General features: G+C 43.5%; 1 protein-coding gene across 1 annotated transcript in view; it reads left to right on the top strand.

Moving 5' to 3' along the window:
- LOC124712168 overlaps positions 1-8,553 on the top strand; it is a 193,010-nt gene extending 184,457 nt beyond the window's left edge. Inside the window, exon 4 of the mRNA XM_047242463.1 lies at positions 8,341-8,553. Coding sequence (XP_047098419.1) covers positions 8,341-8,553 — 213 coding nt within the window. The remainder of the gene's footprint in view (positions 1-8,340) is intronic.
- Positions 8,554-15,479: the final 6,926 nt, after the last annotated feature.

A 15,479-nucleotide genomic window follows, 5' to 3' on the forward strand; every position in this document is an offset into this window, starting at 1 on the left:
GCAAAAAGATCGTTCACGGCACCTTAACGCTTTGGATTAGAACTCACACACACGGTGGCTCCTCTGGCAGAGCAAAGTATTCCATTCAAAGTTACATACCGGTACACATAGTTACGCGAAAATACCAAGAAAAGGGGGATCACGAGTCATTTGCCTAACCACAACAACTGAAATAAACGAAATTAATCGCAGTCTTGTGTTATACTACAAAATATCAACACCTTTGTTCATATTACAGAGGATCACTTATAGAAATGTCCAATACTTACACAGCCCAGGGAGAAAGTGCTGGAAGATGTTCCCGTCCGGTCGCTTCGCTTTCTGTGGTGGGGTTATGCGCCCGTAGAGAATGGCGAATTGCCAACCGTGTTCCCGTGATGTACTAGTCTAGCTTCCGGCCCTGCCACTAATCGAATCTTTCCGGTCCCTGTGCTTCCCATCTACAAGCTTAGGTCGGTAATGCTAGACCACTGCTCTACGAATGCTGGACGCACCGAAGGTATATTTGAAACACTTTCATCCTACCTTCACTCACTCTCTCACTCACAAGTGTTTATAGGATACGGTGGGACTTAAACAGGAGATTCAGAGGTTAATAAACAAACTCAACAGCTCCTCCCTTTCCTAAGGCTACTTAAAGCTACGACTGAGTAATAAGCCAAGTGAAACAAAGACTGGCAGTACGCCAGGGCACTGAATGCGACTGACATTAATGAAACAGATTCAGCAGATCTATTTCAACTCCTTTGCCACTAACAAGTGCCCTGGAAGAACCTAACTGGTTTCTGAAGTAATACGCGATCCAGCCACTGGACTGGAAAACTTACACCGCTAACGGTTCAGTAGAACACCTGTAGCGGACTCCCAGCCTCTCTCTCCTATAATCAACGCCAAAGACAAAACTGGGCAAGTGTTCAAAGTCAGTAGGAGAGAAAAGTCACATAAAAAACAACAAACTGAATTATCACGAAAACAACAGTAACTTATTGGTTTTAAAAAGCATCACCAAGACTGTCAGTTTTATTCAACACCGTCTCCAACAAAATAGTTGATACACGATCCACTACTGTAGACATATTGCGTTGGATCAGCCTGTACTAGCGTCACCGTTCTACACACTGAAATTCCATGTGTGACATGTTACATTCATAAGGTATGTTATAAATACCTAGCTTTCGTAAGCTTAAGTTGTCCTTTGTACTGCGAAATAGGCTGCTTGTCTTGGTGACTGGGCATCACATACATTCGATTTGTGGCACGTTGACGAAACATTGTGCCAGACTGGCTGAAAGCTTGGGAAGACTCAATTCAAGGATATTAGAATCTCGGGTGGAGCTTTAATGTAAATAGTGAGAAAATTCCTTACAACTAGGAATGAGCACGTAATTGCTTCGTTTTCCACTTGTATAACGGCCTGCACCTGGTTCTGGATTCGTTCCATTCATCCACGTATAGCTCCGACAATTTTACAGTTCTGCACCGGCAATGACGGTAACTTATGTACCTGGTTTATGTATCTGAGTAAGTCATAATCCGTCACGGATACACTTGCACCAATGTCGATAATAATATTTACGAGCATTCCATGAACACTTCCCTCAATCGCAGCTTGCACCAATTCAGTATTCCGCTGACCACATTTGTGCATATCAGGGCACAATTCCTCGTTCAGGTCCAACCTCCAGTACCTGAGAATGGAGGCAGTAATTTGACAATTGCCCCTCCTCCTTTGTGACCCCACAACCACATGCGAAGAGATTATTTGGGTCGTGTGGAGTTTGACGCTTGTGGTGTGCTGGGATTTGATTCGTTAACAACCTCAACAATACTAACGCTATGAGATTGCTGCTGCATGTGTGGCGACATATAGTTTTGTGTACATACACAAATCACTTATTGTCTCCAAGGCACTAGTTGCATCTAACCTTGAAGCTTTACGGGTTTACAACCGTCTCCCTGCCTTGGACGTCCTGTCGTATTGTAAATTTTCTCAGAACCTGGATTAACAATGTCGCCTGGTTGGAGGTGGCATTGGTGTTACACTGACATTATTTAAGGGTGATTTCTATCTCGTGATGAATTCGACTGCCAGTTTTTCGGACCTGTTCTTTGTCCAGGGTCGTTCACCTCACGCATATTTCTAGGTTGTAATTGGATATTATAACCATTTTCATTCCGTCTTTTTGTTAATATTGCCGCTTTCATTGCAAGAATGATTACCGTTTGAATGGTTGTTATGACTGTTGTCATAGTTAGGCTGATTTACATGTCCGTTTGGTTGGTTACTGTTATTCCATGTACAGCAATCATTCCCTCTCTTTTGATCACTGTTGTGTGGACTGTTGCCATTAGGTTTTCGTTTTTATTGTAGTTGTTTTGACCACTGTTCACTGCTTCGCTCTGCTTCGCGTCCTCTTGGATAAGATGAAGCGAGTCACCTCTGGACATAAGCGATTCCAGTTCCTAGTCAGGGACGTGGAATAGTTGCTCGCATAAAGCGATCGGTAATCTATCTTTCAAAATTCTTAACACGTCGTGCAAACACATGGCTTATCCCAGTGCCGTGTTTTGTTCAAGTACTTTTCAAAGTACTTGCGCGAGTTTCCTTGCTTTGGATTGTGTGGCTCAGGATTATAAACTTGTTTTCTTAAGCGTTCTTGTGCACACATCGACCAGAAGCGACCCAAGAATGGCTTCTGACATTCGAAAAAAGTTTGGCAGATATCAGCGATCTCTATCGCCCACTCATCTGCGTCGCCAGTTATGAGATCACAAACTGAATCTTTTGCCTTTCGGTCTATGAGGTAGGCGGTACATTCCGGAAACTCCTAATAAATATCACGGGATGCACAGTTTTCTTCTCTTCCGAGAATATTTGGAACTGGTGACGGTGTTTTGTTAAAGATTCCTCATGCTTTATGTGTGCCAATGCTGGCACCGAAGCTCCAGCGCGCGCCTTCCAATAATGCGTTCTTAGCTGAACAGTCTGTACCTAACAACAGCATTGCGATACAAATTCTCGCAACGCGTAGCATCTGTTGGACTATTTCCACGTTGATAACTCATATGTATGGTCTCAGTAACTTATCGAAACCTACTGTCATTGTTTTCACGCTCTGTCCCTGGCAGAAGCTGCGGTACTTCATATTCATCCTGTGTCAGTCGTGTAATATGTTCGTTTTCCTTGCAACTCGCTGCAATATTCACAAGCTGCAAAGTCGCGGCTACTTCAGTTTCAATTTGTCTAAGTTTATAGATAAATTTTAGACTGTCTTCGTAATCGTTTAACTTGTTCTTCAAGCGCTTGATGCGCCTCTAAGGTAGTGACTCGTGAGTCTAATTCGCTCACTTTGTTAAGCAAGATCTTTGTTTGGTTTGGATACGCATTCTAACCATTTCATCTTCAATATGGTCAATGATCCGCTTATCTCGCGCATCGAGAACCTTATTGTACTGTTCTGCTAACCTCTTGTCTTTTTCGGTTTCTCTTAGTTTTTCTTCGCGTTCTATCTCCTTAATCCTTTCCCTCTCTTCTCTTTCTCTTTGTTTCACTTTCTCTTACTCCTCGCGTTCTAGCTCCTTGTCGATTAGCATTTCCTTTACACAATGAATTAACGTAGAGAGAAAGTCATTTCCTACGACCGCAGGTGGTATGACATGTTCCGCCGCTACTGCGTGTTCTGTATCGACCTTGGCGTCAGCTGATCTGGCGCCTGTCTGTGGTTCCACTGTCTCCACGTTAGAACCAGAGATTAAGTTCCATAATTCAGACTCCGGTTTCCAAAGCTTGGAATTCCGGGCTCATATCATCTGTATCAGTGCACGGTAACTTCCTGGTATTCTCAGTCTCCTTTACCATTTCCTTGGCTTACCCATGTTTGATGACTAAGTACAAAGTGCACACTAGATGTACACAAACATAGCACACAAAACACAAAAAATAGCATGACACTGAAAATATTGCAATAACCTGAATAAAAAATATTTCCACCCATACTAAACCTACTCCCTAATAATCTGTTGAAACAAATCTGTGAATGAAACTGTCCCCCACAACACTGAACAATGTGCAGCAACAAGAAGTAGTTTTAGAAAAAATGTACATACACAAATCACTTATTGCCTCCAAGGCACTAGTAGCATCTAACCTTGAAGCTTTACGGGTTTAAAACCGTCTCCCTGCCTTGGACGTTCTGCCGTATTGTAAATTTTCTCAGAACCTGGATTAACAATGTAGCCTCTCTCTTGTATAATCCTTGCCAATCAGTATTTATCTCATTGTTGCAGTCGACGTGGTACGTGGAAGAAAGTACAATACGTATTGCAATGAAGTGCAAATGTTCTATAACCTAACCACACAAATATTTCTGGCCACACATTGGACGCCAGTGTGTTGTTTTCCTTATGCAAGTTATGTTCCCTTCTGTACGTCAAAAGGTGTGCTTTAATTGTGCGTACATGTGCAGTTCACTGAATTGTATGACTTGTGGGCACATATGCGTATAGATACAGATCAGATTAAGCCAAACACACTACAGTGACAACACAACTTATCACGGACAAATTACACAGTCTATTTTATGGAAATATTATTCGAAGGTTTAATGTCCGCAATATGAAACACGTAAAGAGCGATGTGAAGCACCCTTATAGCAAAACATCTCATGATCTTTTTGCCTTGCAGTTTCATTGAAATTAATACTGGTTATTGTTATGGATTCGCGTAGAGAAATGCTATTGTGTAGCATATTCATCACTGATCATTTCAGAGTAAGATAATTTCTGTGAATTTGCGCAACTCAGATAAAAGATAGCCGCTATACGGCAGCCACGAGAATTTATAGAAAACTGGTGTTGATCATTGCTAATTAGTTAAAAGGACTCTAAAGTTAAATAATATAATTAGAATTCAAAGTTTGTAAGTTATTTCTGCAGCTTTGTGCTGCTTTATATTGGCAGTATTCAAATAAAATTTTGTGGTCGTGCAGATGGCCAACAACAATCAATCATAGGCTGGTTCTGTACTGCGCTATCTGATACTCTGAAAATATAAGTAGTTTCCCAACATGTAGGGATACTAAAGATACATAAATTACGGCATTAAGAGCAAATTAATGTGTATATTTAACGAAAAATGGAACGTAAGTACATTTACAATGTCTGTCGCGTCTGTCCTCAGCCAAGATCAATACCAGAGTAACAAGTTACATAAAATCATTCTACTGTTTCACAGTTATTGATCTTCTTACGTAAAACAAACAATACTATACATAATAAATCGATATTGTTTCTAAATACAATTACGTTGAATGGTAAATGTATTTTCTGTACATTTTTCGACCGTCTTTCAAGAATCATAAAAATCTTAATTTATAGCACTATTCGTAATTTCATGTGAATAAATATTGTTCTCTCCATGGTAATCAGAGCATCACCTTTAAAATTATTTACTGATTGTAAATATCTCACGATTATGTTAATGTTGGTTCCCTTCTCACTTTTTACTTGTCTCTTCGCTGAAGTGTGGGTTGGGTCTACTGTTGACAGCCACCCCCTCCCATACAGTTATCACCCATTCGCGACCATATGGGGCGAGTTGCAATGAAATAACGATAAAGAAAAGAGAACCAAAGAAGATTTGATTACATCACTTGTATCACTACATACTGTAAGCAAGTCATCCGGCTGTAATTATTTGCTTGTACCTGTGTGAAGCTGGGTCGGGTCAATAGCTTTTTTCAACTTTATTCCCTTCGGTATCCATCACAGATACAATAATAGTCATCTCTTCGTGGAGAATAGTTTCAGGCACTGACGTCCATTTTCAAAGCATGGCGTGCAAAAGATTTTGTGGTGTTGACAAAGTCAAATTTACAATGAACTTACGTGATTGTACATACAAGCTGAAAGTTAATAAAGCATTACGAATTTATTTATAAGTGTAATACATGTTTTACGTACTTTAGACATGAGTACAATCATACAGTTCTCACCAGTGTACAGTTGAGTAACCAAATATTCATTATTCCTCAGCAGTAATCATTATGTAGATATAAAATGAACTTCGTATCAGCATGCAATGTGAATCCCTTCTAGTCGAATGCAGCAAACTGAACAGCTGCGGTACCCTAGTTGCTTCGTAACCCCAGTAAAGAACATGTATCACTGCTAGTGACCTCTTTCTAGGTTCCGAGGCGACTAGGGTAGTGCAGCATTTCAGCTTACTGCATTCGGTTGGAAAGAATTGACAGTGTATGCTCGTATGAAGTTCATCATTTTGTATCTATGTAACGGTTACTCGGTGAAGAACACTGATTAATTGGTTTCTCAACTGTACTATAGTGAGAACTGTATGATTATACACTACTGGGCATTACAATTGCTACACCAAGAGGAAATGCAGATGATAAACGGGTATTCATTGGACAAATATATTATACTAAAACTGACATGGGATTACTTTTTCACGCAATTTGGGTGCATAGAGCCTGAAAAATCAGTACCCAGAACAACCACCTCTGGCCGTAATAACGGTCTTGTTAAGCCTGGGCATTGAGTCAAACAGAGCTTGGATGGCGTGTACAGGTGCAGCTGCCCATGCAACTTTAACACAATACCACAGCTCATCATGAGTAGTGACTGGCGTATTGTGACGAGCCAGTTGCTCGGCCACCATTAACCAGACGTTTTCAATTGGTGAGAGATCTGGAGAAGGTGCTGGCCAGGGCAGCAGTCCAACATTTTCTGTATTCAGAAAGGTCCGTACAGGGCCTGCAACACGCGGTCGTGCATTATCCTGCTGAAATGTACGGTTTCGCAGGGATCGAATGAAGGGTAGAGCCACGGGTCGTAACATATCTGAAATGTAACGTCCACTGTTCAAAGTGCCGTCAATGAGAACAAGAGGTGATCGAGACGTGTAACCAATGGCACCCCATACCATCACGCCTGGTGATACGCCTGTATGGCGATGACGAATACACGCTTCTAATGTGCGTTCACCGCGATGTTGCCAAACATGGATGCGACCATAATGATGCTGTAAAAAGAACCTGGATTCATCCGTAAAAATGACGTTTTGCCATTCGTGCAACCAGGTTCGTCGTTGAGTACACCATCGCAGGCCCTCCTGTCTGTGATGCAGCGTCAAGGGTAACTGCAGCCATGGTCTCCGAGTTGATAGTCCATGCTGCAGCAAACGTCGTGCAGATGGTTGTTGTCTTGCAAACATCCCCATCTGTTGACTCACGGATCGAGACGTGGCTGCACGATCCGTTACAGCCATGCGTATAAGATGCCTGTCATCTCGACTGCTAGTGGTACGAGGCCGTTGGGATCCAGGACGGCGTTCCGTATTACCCTCCTGAACCCACCGATTCCATATTCTGCTAACAGTCATTCGATTTCGACCAACGCGAGCAGCAATGTCACGATACGATAAACCGCAATCGCGATAGGCTACTATCCGACCTTTATCAAAGTCGGAAATGTGATATGGTAGGCATTTCTCCTCCTTACACGAGGCATCACAACAACGTTTCGCCAGGCAACGCCGGTCAACTGCTGTTTGTGTATGAGAAGTCGGTTGGAAACTTTCCTCGTGTCATTACGTTGTCGGTGTCGCCACCGGCGCCAACCTTGTGTGAATGCTCTCGAAAGCTGTTCATTTGCATATCACAGCATCTTCTTCCTGTCGGTTAAATTTCGCGTCTTTAGCACGTCATCTTCGTGGTGTAGCAATTTTAATGGCCAGTAGTGTACTTATGTCAAGGTACGTAAAAAGACTTATTGCGCAGATGAAAAGTTTTTGTAATGTTGTATGTAAAGTTCAACTTGTATGTACAGCCAGGTATGTACGTTGCAAATTTAGGTTTCGTTAACACCACAAAAATCTTTAGCAGGCAATGGTCTTAAAATGGACGTGGTTGTCTGAAACTATTCACCACAAATAAAGGACTATTATCGCGACTGTTACTGATATCGAAGTGAAATAAAGATTTTAACACCCGAAGTGCTGGACTTCTCCTCCATCACTAGGTTGGAGCTCCACAGTTTTTTTTTTTTTTTTCGTGAAAAGATCGGTGACAGGCTCTTATTGTGTGGTCAGGAATTTGTCGATTTGCCTTTGTGCGTATGGACAACTTTTGCAAAACTTGTACCTAAACTGTTTCCCGTTTGTCGCGCGCTCTCTCGTTCTCTTCGCTTCGAACGCAGCTCGACCACACTTGTCGCAGCTGAACTCCCTGCAGCTGCTTTCCCCAGCACAGGAGGCGAGCGCGCGGCGAGCTAAGCTGTGGGATGAACCGCCACAAGCCGGCTCCTGTAATTCCGGCTTTTTAGCGTGGGCGGGCAGCGAGCGGGCGCGGATTACAGAGGAGAGACAGACGGACGGCCGCCGTGGCAGTCGGAGGCGGGGGGCGGAGGCGGGAGGCGGGTCGATCAGCGGGCGCGGAGGCGGCCGACGCCTGCCGGCGCGTCGCGTCAGTTAGCGAGGTGACGAGGGCGGCTGAGTCAGCGCCCATTAGCATGTGCCGGCGTCTCCAGACGGCGTGACTGCGCCCGCGGGGTGCTCCAGCTGAGAGTCGCGCTGCGCCCCGTCGCCTGGCAACAGGCTGCGGATGCCCGAGGTCGCGGCGCGTCTCCCAGCTGCACAGCTGCCTCTGCACACAACTCAGGTCTTTAAGAAAGCGCTTGACAGCTCGAATCCAGCTTACTGCTAGTTAGAGTCCAAACGTAGCACCGCTAAGCGATGCTAAGGACATCTACACTGAAGAGTCAAAGAGACTGGAACACCTGCCTAAAATCGCGTAGAGCCCCCGCGACCACGCTGAAGACCGCAACACGACGTGGCGTGGACTCAACTAATGCCTGAGGTAGTGCTGGAGGAAACTGACACCATGACTCCTGCAGGGCTGTCCATAAATCCGTATGAGAACGAGAGGGTGGAGATCTCTCCTGAACAGCACGTTGCAAGCCATCCCACATATGCTGAACAATGTTAATATCTGGGGAGTTTGGTGGCCAGTGTAAGTGTTTATACTGTGAAGTATGTTGCTGGAGCAACTCTGTAGCCATTCTAGACTGTAGGGTGACGCATTGTCCTGCTGGAACTGCCCAAGTTCGTCAGAATGCACAATGGACATCAATGGATGCAGGTGATCAGACAGGATGCTTCCGTACATGTCAACCGTCAGAGTCGTATCTAGAAGCATCGGGGTTCGAGATCACTCCAAATGCACACTCTCCATACCATTACAGACCCTTTACCAGCTTGAACATTCCCCTGCTGACGTGCAGACCCCTTGATTCAAATGGTTCAAATGGCTCTGAAGACTATGGGACTTAACATCTGAGGTCATCAGTCACATAGAACCTAGAACGAATTAAACCTAACTAACCTAAGGACATCACACACATCCATGCCCGAGGCAGGATTCGAGCCTGCGACCGTAGCGGTCGCTCGATTCCAGACTGTAGCGCCTAGAACCGCTCGGCCACCCGGACCGGCAGAGACCTTGGTTTCATGAGATTGTCTCCATACCCGTACACGTCCATCCGCTCGATACAAATGGAACGAGACCCGTCCGACCAGGCAACATGTTTCCAATCATCAACAGTCCAACGTCCGTGTTGACGGGTCCAGGTGAGGCGTTAAGTTTTTGTGTCATGCAGTCATCAATGGTACACGGGTGAAAGCCCAAATCGATGATGTTTCGTTGAACGGTTCGCACGCTGACACTTGTTAATGGCCCAGCAATGAAATCTGCAGCAATTAGCGGAAGGGTTGCACTTCTGTCACGGTGGACGATTTTCTTCGGTCGTCGTTGGTCTCGTTATTGCAGGATCTTTTTCCGGCTGCAGCGATGTCGGAAATTTGATGTATCACCGGATTCCTGATATTCACAGTACACTCGTGAAATGGTCATACGGAAAAATCCGCACTTCATCGCTACCTCGGAGGTGCTGTGTCCCATCGCTCGAGCGCCGATTGTAACACCACGTTCAAACTTGCTTCAATCTTGATAACTTGCCATTCTAGCAGCAGTGACAGATCTAACAACTGCGCCACACACTTGTTGTCTTAAATATGCCTTGCCGACCGTAGCGCCGTGTTCTGCCCGTTTACATATCTCTGTATTCGAATACACATGCCTATACCAGTGACTTCGTCACTTCAGTGCACGGCTTCATACTCGATAATCAGACTATAGTGGAGGTATAACGTATCCTCCGCTATGTACCGTATGGTGATACGGTACATGGTGGCGGAGGGTACCTTATACCTCTACTACAGTTTCATTAAAAGTACTTCATGCGATGGAGCTGTGTTCCTCCAATCAGAGCGCTCAACGTCATGCTCGAATGTTCGCCGTTGCCTCGTCTTGTCTCCAGCTCCAAAAGTTTACTCCTTACAGCAGCTGTGGTCAAAGATTATTCTTCATTTTACGTCTACTGAAACATTGTTAAGTGCAACCAGTGCACTACGTAGCCCTTGAAAACTTGTATGCCTCGCAGCCACAAGCAATTACTAAAGCTATGCAGTTACACAACCCACATAACGTAACTGTCATGCGTTTCCTTCTTCAAGATATTCCGTTGTCCCAGAGCCAATCACACTAGTATCCTCCCTTATTTGCAGCTGCATCACTTCTCTTATGGCTCTCAGATTGAACCACTTAGACGATACCATTGACTCTGTATCAAACAAATTCTGTAGCTTTGCAGTCCATGCACCTCATAAATGTCACAAAACTAGTTTTCATCATTTGAAATAATGTTTCAGTTGTACCACATGCATTTCTCAAATGTAGTTTGAAATATGTGTACAATAGTGAACTAATTACACACAATAAAGAAATGAAAAGTCAGATACATGACAGAGAATAATATAAAACATTTCAATCACAGTGTTGCATTATAATATCACATTTTATGTTGTATTGTCACGGAGAGGGACAAAACTTACCTTGTAAAGCCGTGATTAGGTAAAACAAAATGACTTAAGATTTTTATAAGTTACGAAGAAGAAGCGACATCGATAATTCATTACAAGAGTTGTTGATATAAGCCTTGGCATTATAAGACTATATTAAGCAATCTGCGTCTGTTTGCTGATGATGCTGTAATGTACAGAAAGGTGAGGTTTTTGAGTGACAGACAAGTATTACAGGTGTGCTTCGGCAGCTCAAATGGGAATTAATGGAGGGGAGGCGACGTTCTTTTCAACGAACACTGTTGAGATAATTTAGGGAACCGGAATTTAAAGCTGACTGCAGAGCGGTTTCACTGCCGCCAACGTACATTACGCGTAAGGACCACGAAAAAAAGATGCGAGAGATAAGGCTCATATGGAGGCATACGAATATGGACAGTCGTTTTTCCCTCGCTCTGTTTGAGAGTGGAACAGGAAAGGAATGACCAGTAATGGTAAAAAGGTACCCTCCGCCACCATGGCTTGCGGCGTATGAATGTATATGTAGAACACAGAAAGGAAAAGGCCTTCCACCAAATAACTGACTGTAGGTGAAAACTACTGTAATAAACAGCGTCTGTCTCGTTGAGACATCCGAATAGGCATAGACTGCAGAGCTGTGTTCACAGTGATAGAGCTGCTGATATGGTGAGTGCACAAATCGATTTTACCGGCTGTAAAATCGAAGTTATGTTAAAGCATTAGTGTAGACGAATTACTGTTGAATTAAAACTCTTCACGTGCATTGTTGTTGTTCGTAATAATAGCGGTGCAGTGAAGCTTCCGGGCCGTTCAACATGTGGCACCAAAATTAGCAGGCAGTTTTCTCACTGCAAGTGAGACTGCTCATCGAAGCGGCCCCAGGTAGTCTGGGAGGTAGCGACCGATAAGAGTCTTGCAGGGAGCAGTGGAACGAGCGGGACACTTAACCAGTAAGAGGAATTATGCTGGAGGGAGCAGTATGAAGAAAACGCTTGGCAATTGGCGGCGTATCGTGGGGCGCGAGCAGCCCGGAGGCCATCGAATTGTAAGGACAGCATTTAGAAAGTGTCTCCGACTGAACAGATGAGTGGCGATGCCAGTGTTCCGATCGTTTTTGTTCCTCGTGCCTGAATAATTATAATGGCTGGAGAGCGAGGGCAATTACTGTGGTTTTGTGCCGTGTGCTCTGCACTTACGATTCCCCAATGTGAAGCAGTCACGTTGAACCATTAACTCATGGTATGTGTTCTCTTAGCGCTCGAAAATTTTCGAACTCACTCGCCAAGGTCAGTTCTGACGGAATGTTTCTACACTCACCCTACCCTCCTTAAATTGTCAACCCTACAGCGTTGTATTGTTTGTTCCGTTATCGCATTCTTTGTTTATGGTTGAATGGTTGACCCGTGTTATTGACAGATATCAGGATCTCCTAGATCGCACGTCGTGCACTACGTACCTGTTTCTTCCAGTACGATACCGTATAGTACAAAAGGTATTCGAAGGAACGTGTCAGTTTTAACTTTCCCGAGTTTGGCGAACTAGTTAGACGGTGGATGGAGGAAGGTGTGAGTGACATAGATCAAGATATAGATGAAAAATACGATGATTTTACAATAGCCTGTCATCACAGTTTTGCTATGGAACAGGAGCATCATTCAGAAGAACCTCAGGACAACTGTCATGGGGATCTGACTGTTCCTACAATAAAACACTTCAAATGCTAGTTAAAACCGAATGGGTTCTGACTGATTACATGAAAAATGTAGACCACAACAATGAATGTCAGTTTTGGAGACTTTCTTTTTGTACCTATCAAGTGGAATTTATATGTGCAAATTTAAACTCTAGAATTTAGTTTTATGTGAAAATTTGCTTGCTACAGAGATACTATAATTTTTCAGAATGGTAACACTCCATTTATATATACTGTTTATGGAACCACACAAAAGTATGTCATTTCATATGATAAATAGCAGGCTTTATTTAGTGCAATAAAATTAAAAAGAGCATTTAAACAACAGTTAAATAACAGCAAAAATAAATGTTATGTAACATAAATTAAAACTTTCCAATGATTTGTGCCTTAATGATCGGTTTAAACATAGAAGTCGTAGAGACCCCACCTCATAGTATACATTACAGAAAAGTCACCTCGTGAGTGAAAGGCTAATTGCACCCTATCCTTTATTAAATGTTATATTCAGTTAGCTGAATTTGCCATCTGGCAGAGTTTAATGTTAAATGATTATGTATCTTAAGTCTCTTATTTCATTTGAGCTTGAGTCTGTGTCAGATGTCCTGTCGAAGTTAGTGTCATGACAGATTTCTTAAATTTTTATGTGTATTTTTTCGCCTGGGCTTTTGCTTTTAAGCGCATTTTATTATTATTATTATTATTATTGTATCTTAATATCCATCACATTTCTTGTGTATTAAGGAGTAGTAGCTGTAATTCAGTTTTGTTTTTTTAATGAACTTTAGAAACCTACAGTCATCTTGAAAAATATTACAATGTATCCAATCAAAACTTTAGAGTAGTTTTATCCTAATTTTTAGCTTATTTTTAGTCATGGTTCCCTAATAACGCAACCTGACTTATAAATTCTAACGACAGCAGTAGTGCTTTCGTAACAGCAGCTGGGAGTTTCAGTTACAAGTTCCTGAAACAAACATACTAATAGATTTTGACCAGGAATACTGTCGTATTAATGCATGCATAACTGTGTTTCATCTTGCAAACGAAACTTGCACAAAACATTGTCTTTGCAAAGGGCAAGTCTTCGACTTACCTGATGGATGCAAATGTTAACAAAGACAGCTTGTCGAGATAAAGAAAGAGCATTTCTTAATACAGTGAAACAGTGAAAATCGGAAAGGAGACTCAGCAGTGGTGCAAGCATATAGAGTCCTGTTGTTATTTCTTACCTGTAACGAAATACGGGAATGTAAAATGGGCTAGGAAGATATACTAAAGTTCAAAATTCTGAAAAATGGTTAACTCCATGTGGTTTCAAATACCACACATTAATTATAAATAACGTCGGTATATACGATGACCAGAAAGTAACACAATACAAACGGTCTCCTTTTTTAAAAGTATATGTATGTGTGTGTGCGTGAGAGAGAGAGAGAGAGACGAGGGGGGGGGGGGGGGGGGGAGACAGAGAGAGTTGTTGATAACCGCAAATGAATGTCGCCACCCCCCTGGCCACATGGTTGCGGTCTAAACACAAAGAAAAATAGGTTTTCGATACAAATTGAACAGATACCTACGGGATGTGAGAATATATTCTGTACACACATCACTCAAAAGTAACACGATCTGCAAGACATATAACACCTCGCCTGAAACGCACAGCTTAAGCCAAATGCATGCAGTGACTAACCCAAGTATGCGAAACATGATAAAACCGCCTATCTGAATCTCCCATCCGTAAACTAGGACCAGTACGTCCACACCATACAGGGCCCAGTAGCGCCTTCCTGTCAGACCACGTTGTCTCAAAACGAATTATGGCGGCATGGCCTCCGATTGGCTCTCACATGGCAAAGACTTTGAACTCTGCGAGTCATACCACGCGAGACTGTCCACAGTTGCTGCGGTAGCCATCCTAGTAACGTATCGATTCGTTGCCACGAAAACAAAAGATAAGCGGTCGCGCTTTACGAAAGGAGTCGGCGTGTATAGCAAACGCCTTTCAGACTGTTACCTAGTAAAAAATACTCCCAGACCTTCCACAACACAGCCCCAATTTTGCTGCATTCCTATCATTGTTATTATACTGTCCAGTCACTTTAATGTCACCACCAAGTAAGTAAGTATGTTCGACGTCACCGTGCAGTAGCCATGCACAGACGGAGGTGGCAGCACTAGCAGTGAAGGATATGTAAAGCCTGTTGGAGGGGGGAGGGGGGGGGGGGAACAAAAAACAAGCAAACACTGTCCGAGCAGGTCTTGAAGGCTCAACGGTACCGACCGGCTGCCATGTGTAATGCGGAAACGGAACGATTTGTTTGACGTCCAAAAGGGCATGGTCATTGGCTTTAAGGCCAAGGATGGGAGCTTTTTCGAACCCGCTAAGTTTGTAAACTGTTCATGTACCACTGTGATTAATGTACACCGTGCAGGGCCAAATGGTGCTATCCAAAACCAGCGTCAACGAAACTGGCGCACCATGGGCCACAAATTACAGTGGTGAATGACGGCTACGGAGACGTCTACAGGCGAGCAGGCGTGCGACTGCCGAGAAACTGACCTCCCAGATGAAGCATGGGGCTACGAGAAGTGCTCCTCAACGACTGTTTAGCGAACGAGAGTGCGTATGTGTCTCTACAGCAGGCGCCTGGTTCATGCTCCTATGCTGGAGTTTGCACGCCAGTAACGCAACTGGACGTCCACTGAGTGGCGACAGGTGGCCATTTCAGTTGAATCAAGTTTTGTACACCATCGGATAGATGGCTTTAGCGTGAAAGGCGTGAAACGTCTAAAAGCAAACACGCTGCAACAATCGTCGGAAGGATCCAG

Source organism: Schistocerca piceifrons, chromosome 8 (genome assembly GCF_021461385.2).
Source record: "Schistocerca piceifrons isolate TAMUIC-IGC-003096 chromosome 8, iqSchPice1.1, whole genome shotgun sequence".
Lineage (NCBI taxonomy): Eukaryota > Metazoa > Arthropoda > Insecta > Orthoptera > Acrididae > Schistocerca > Schistocerca piceifrons.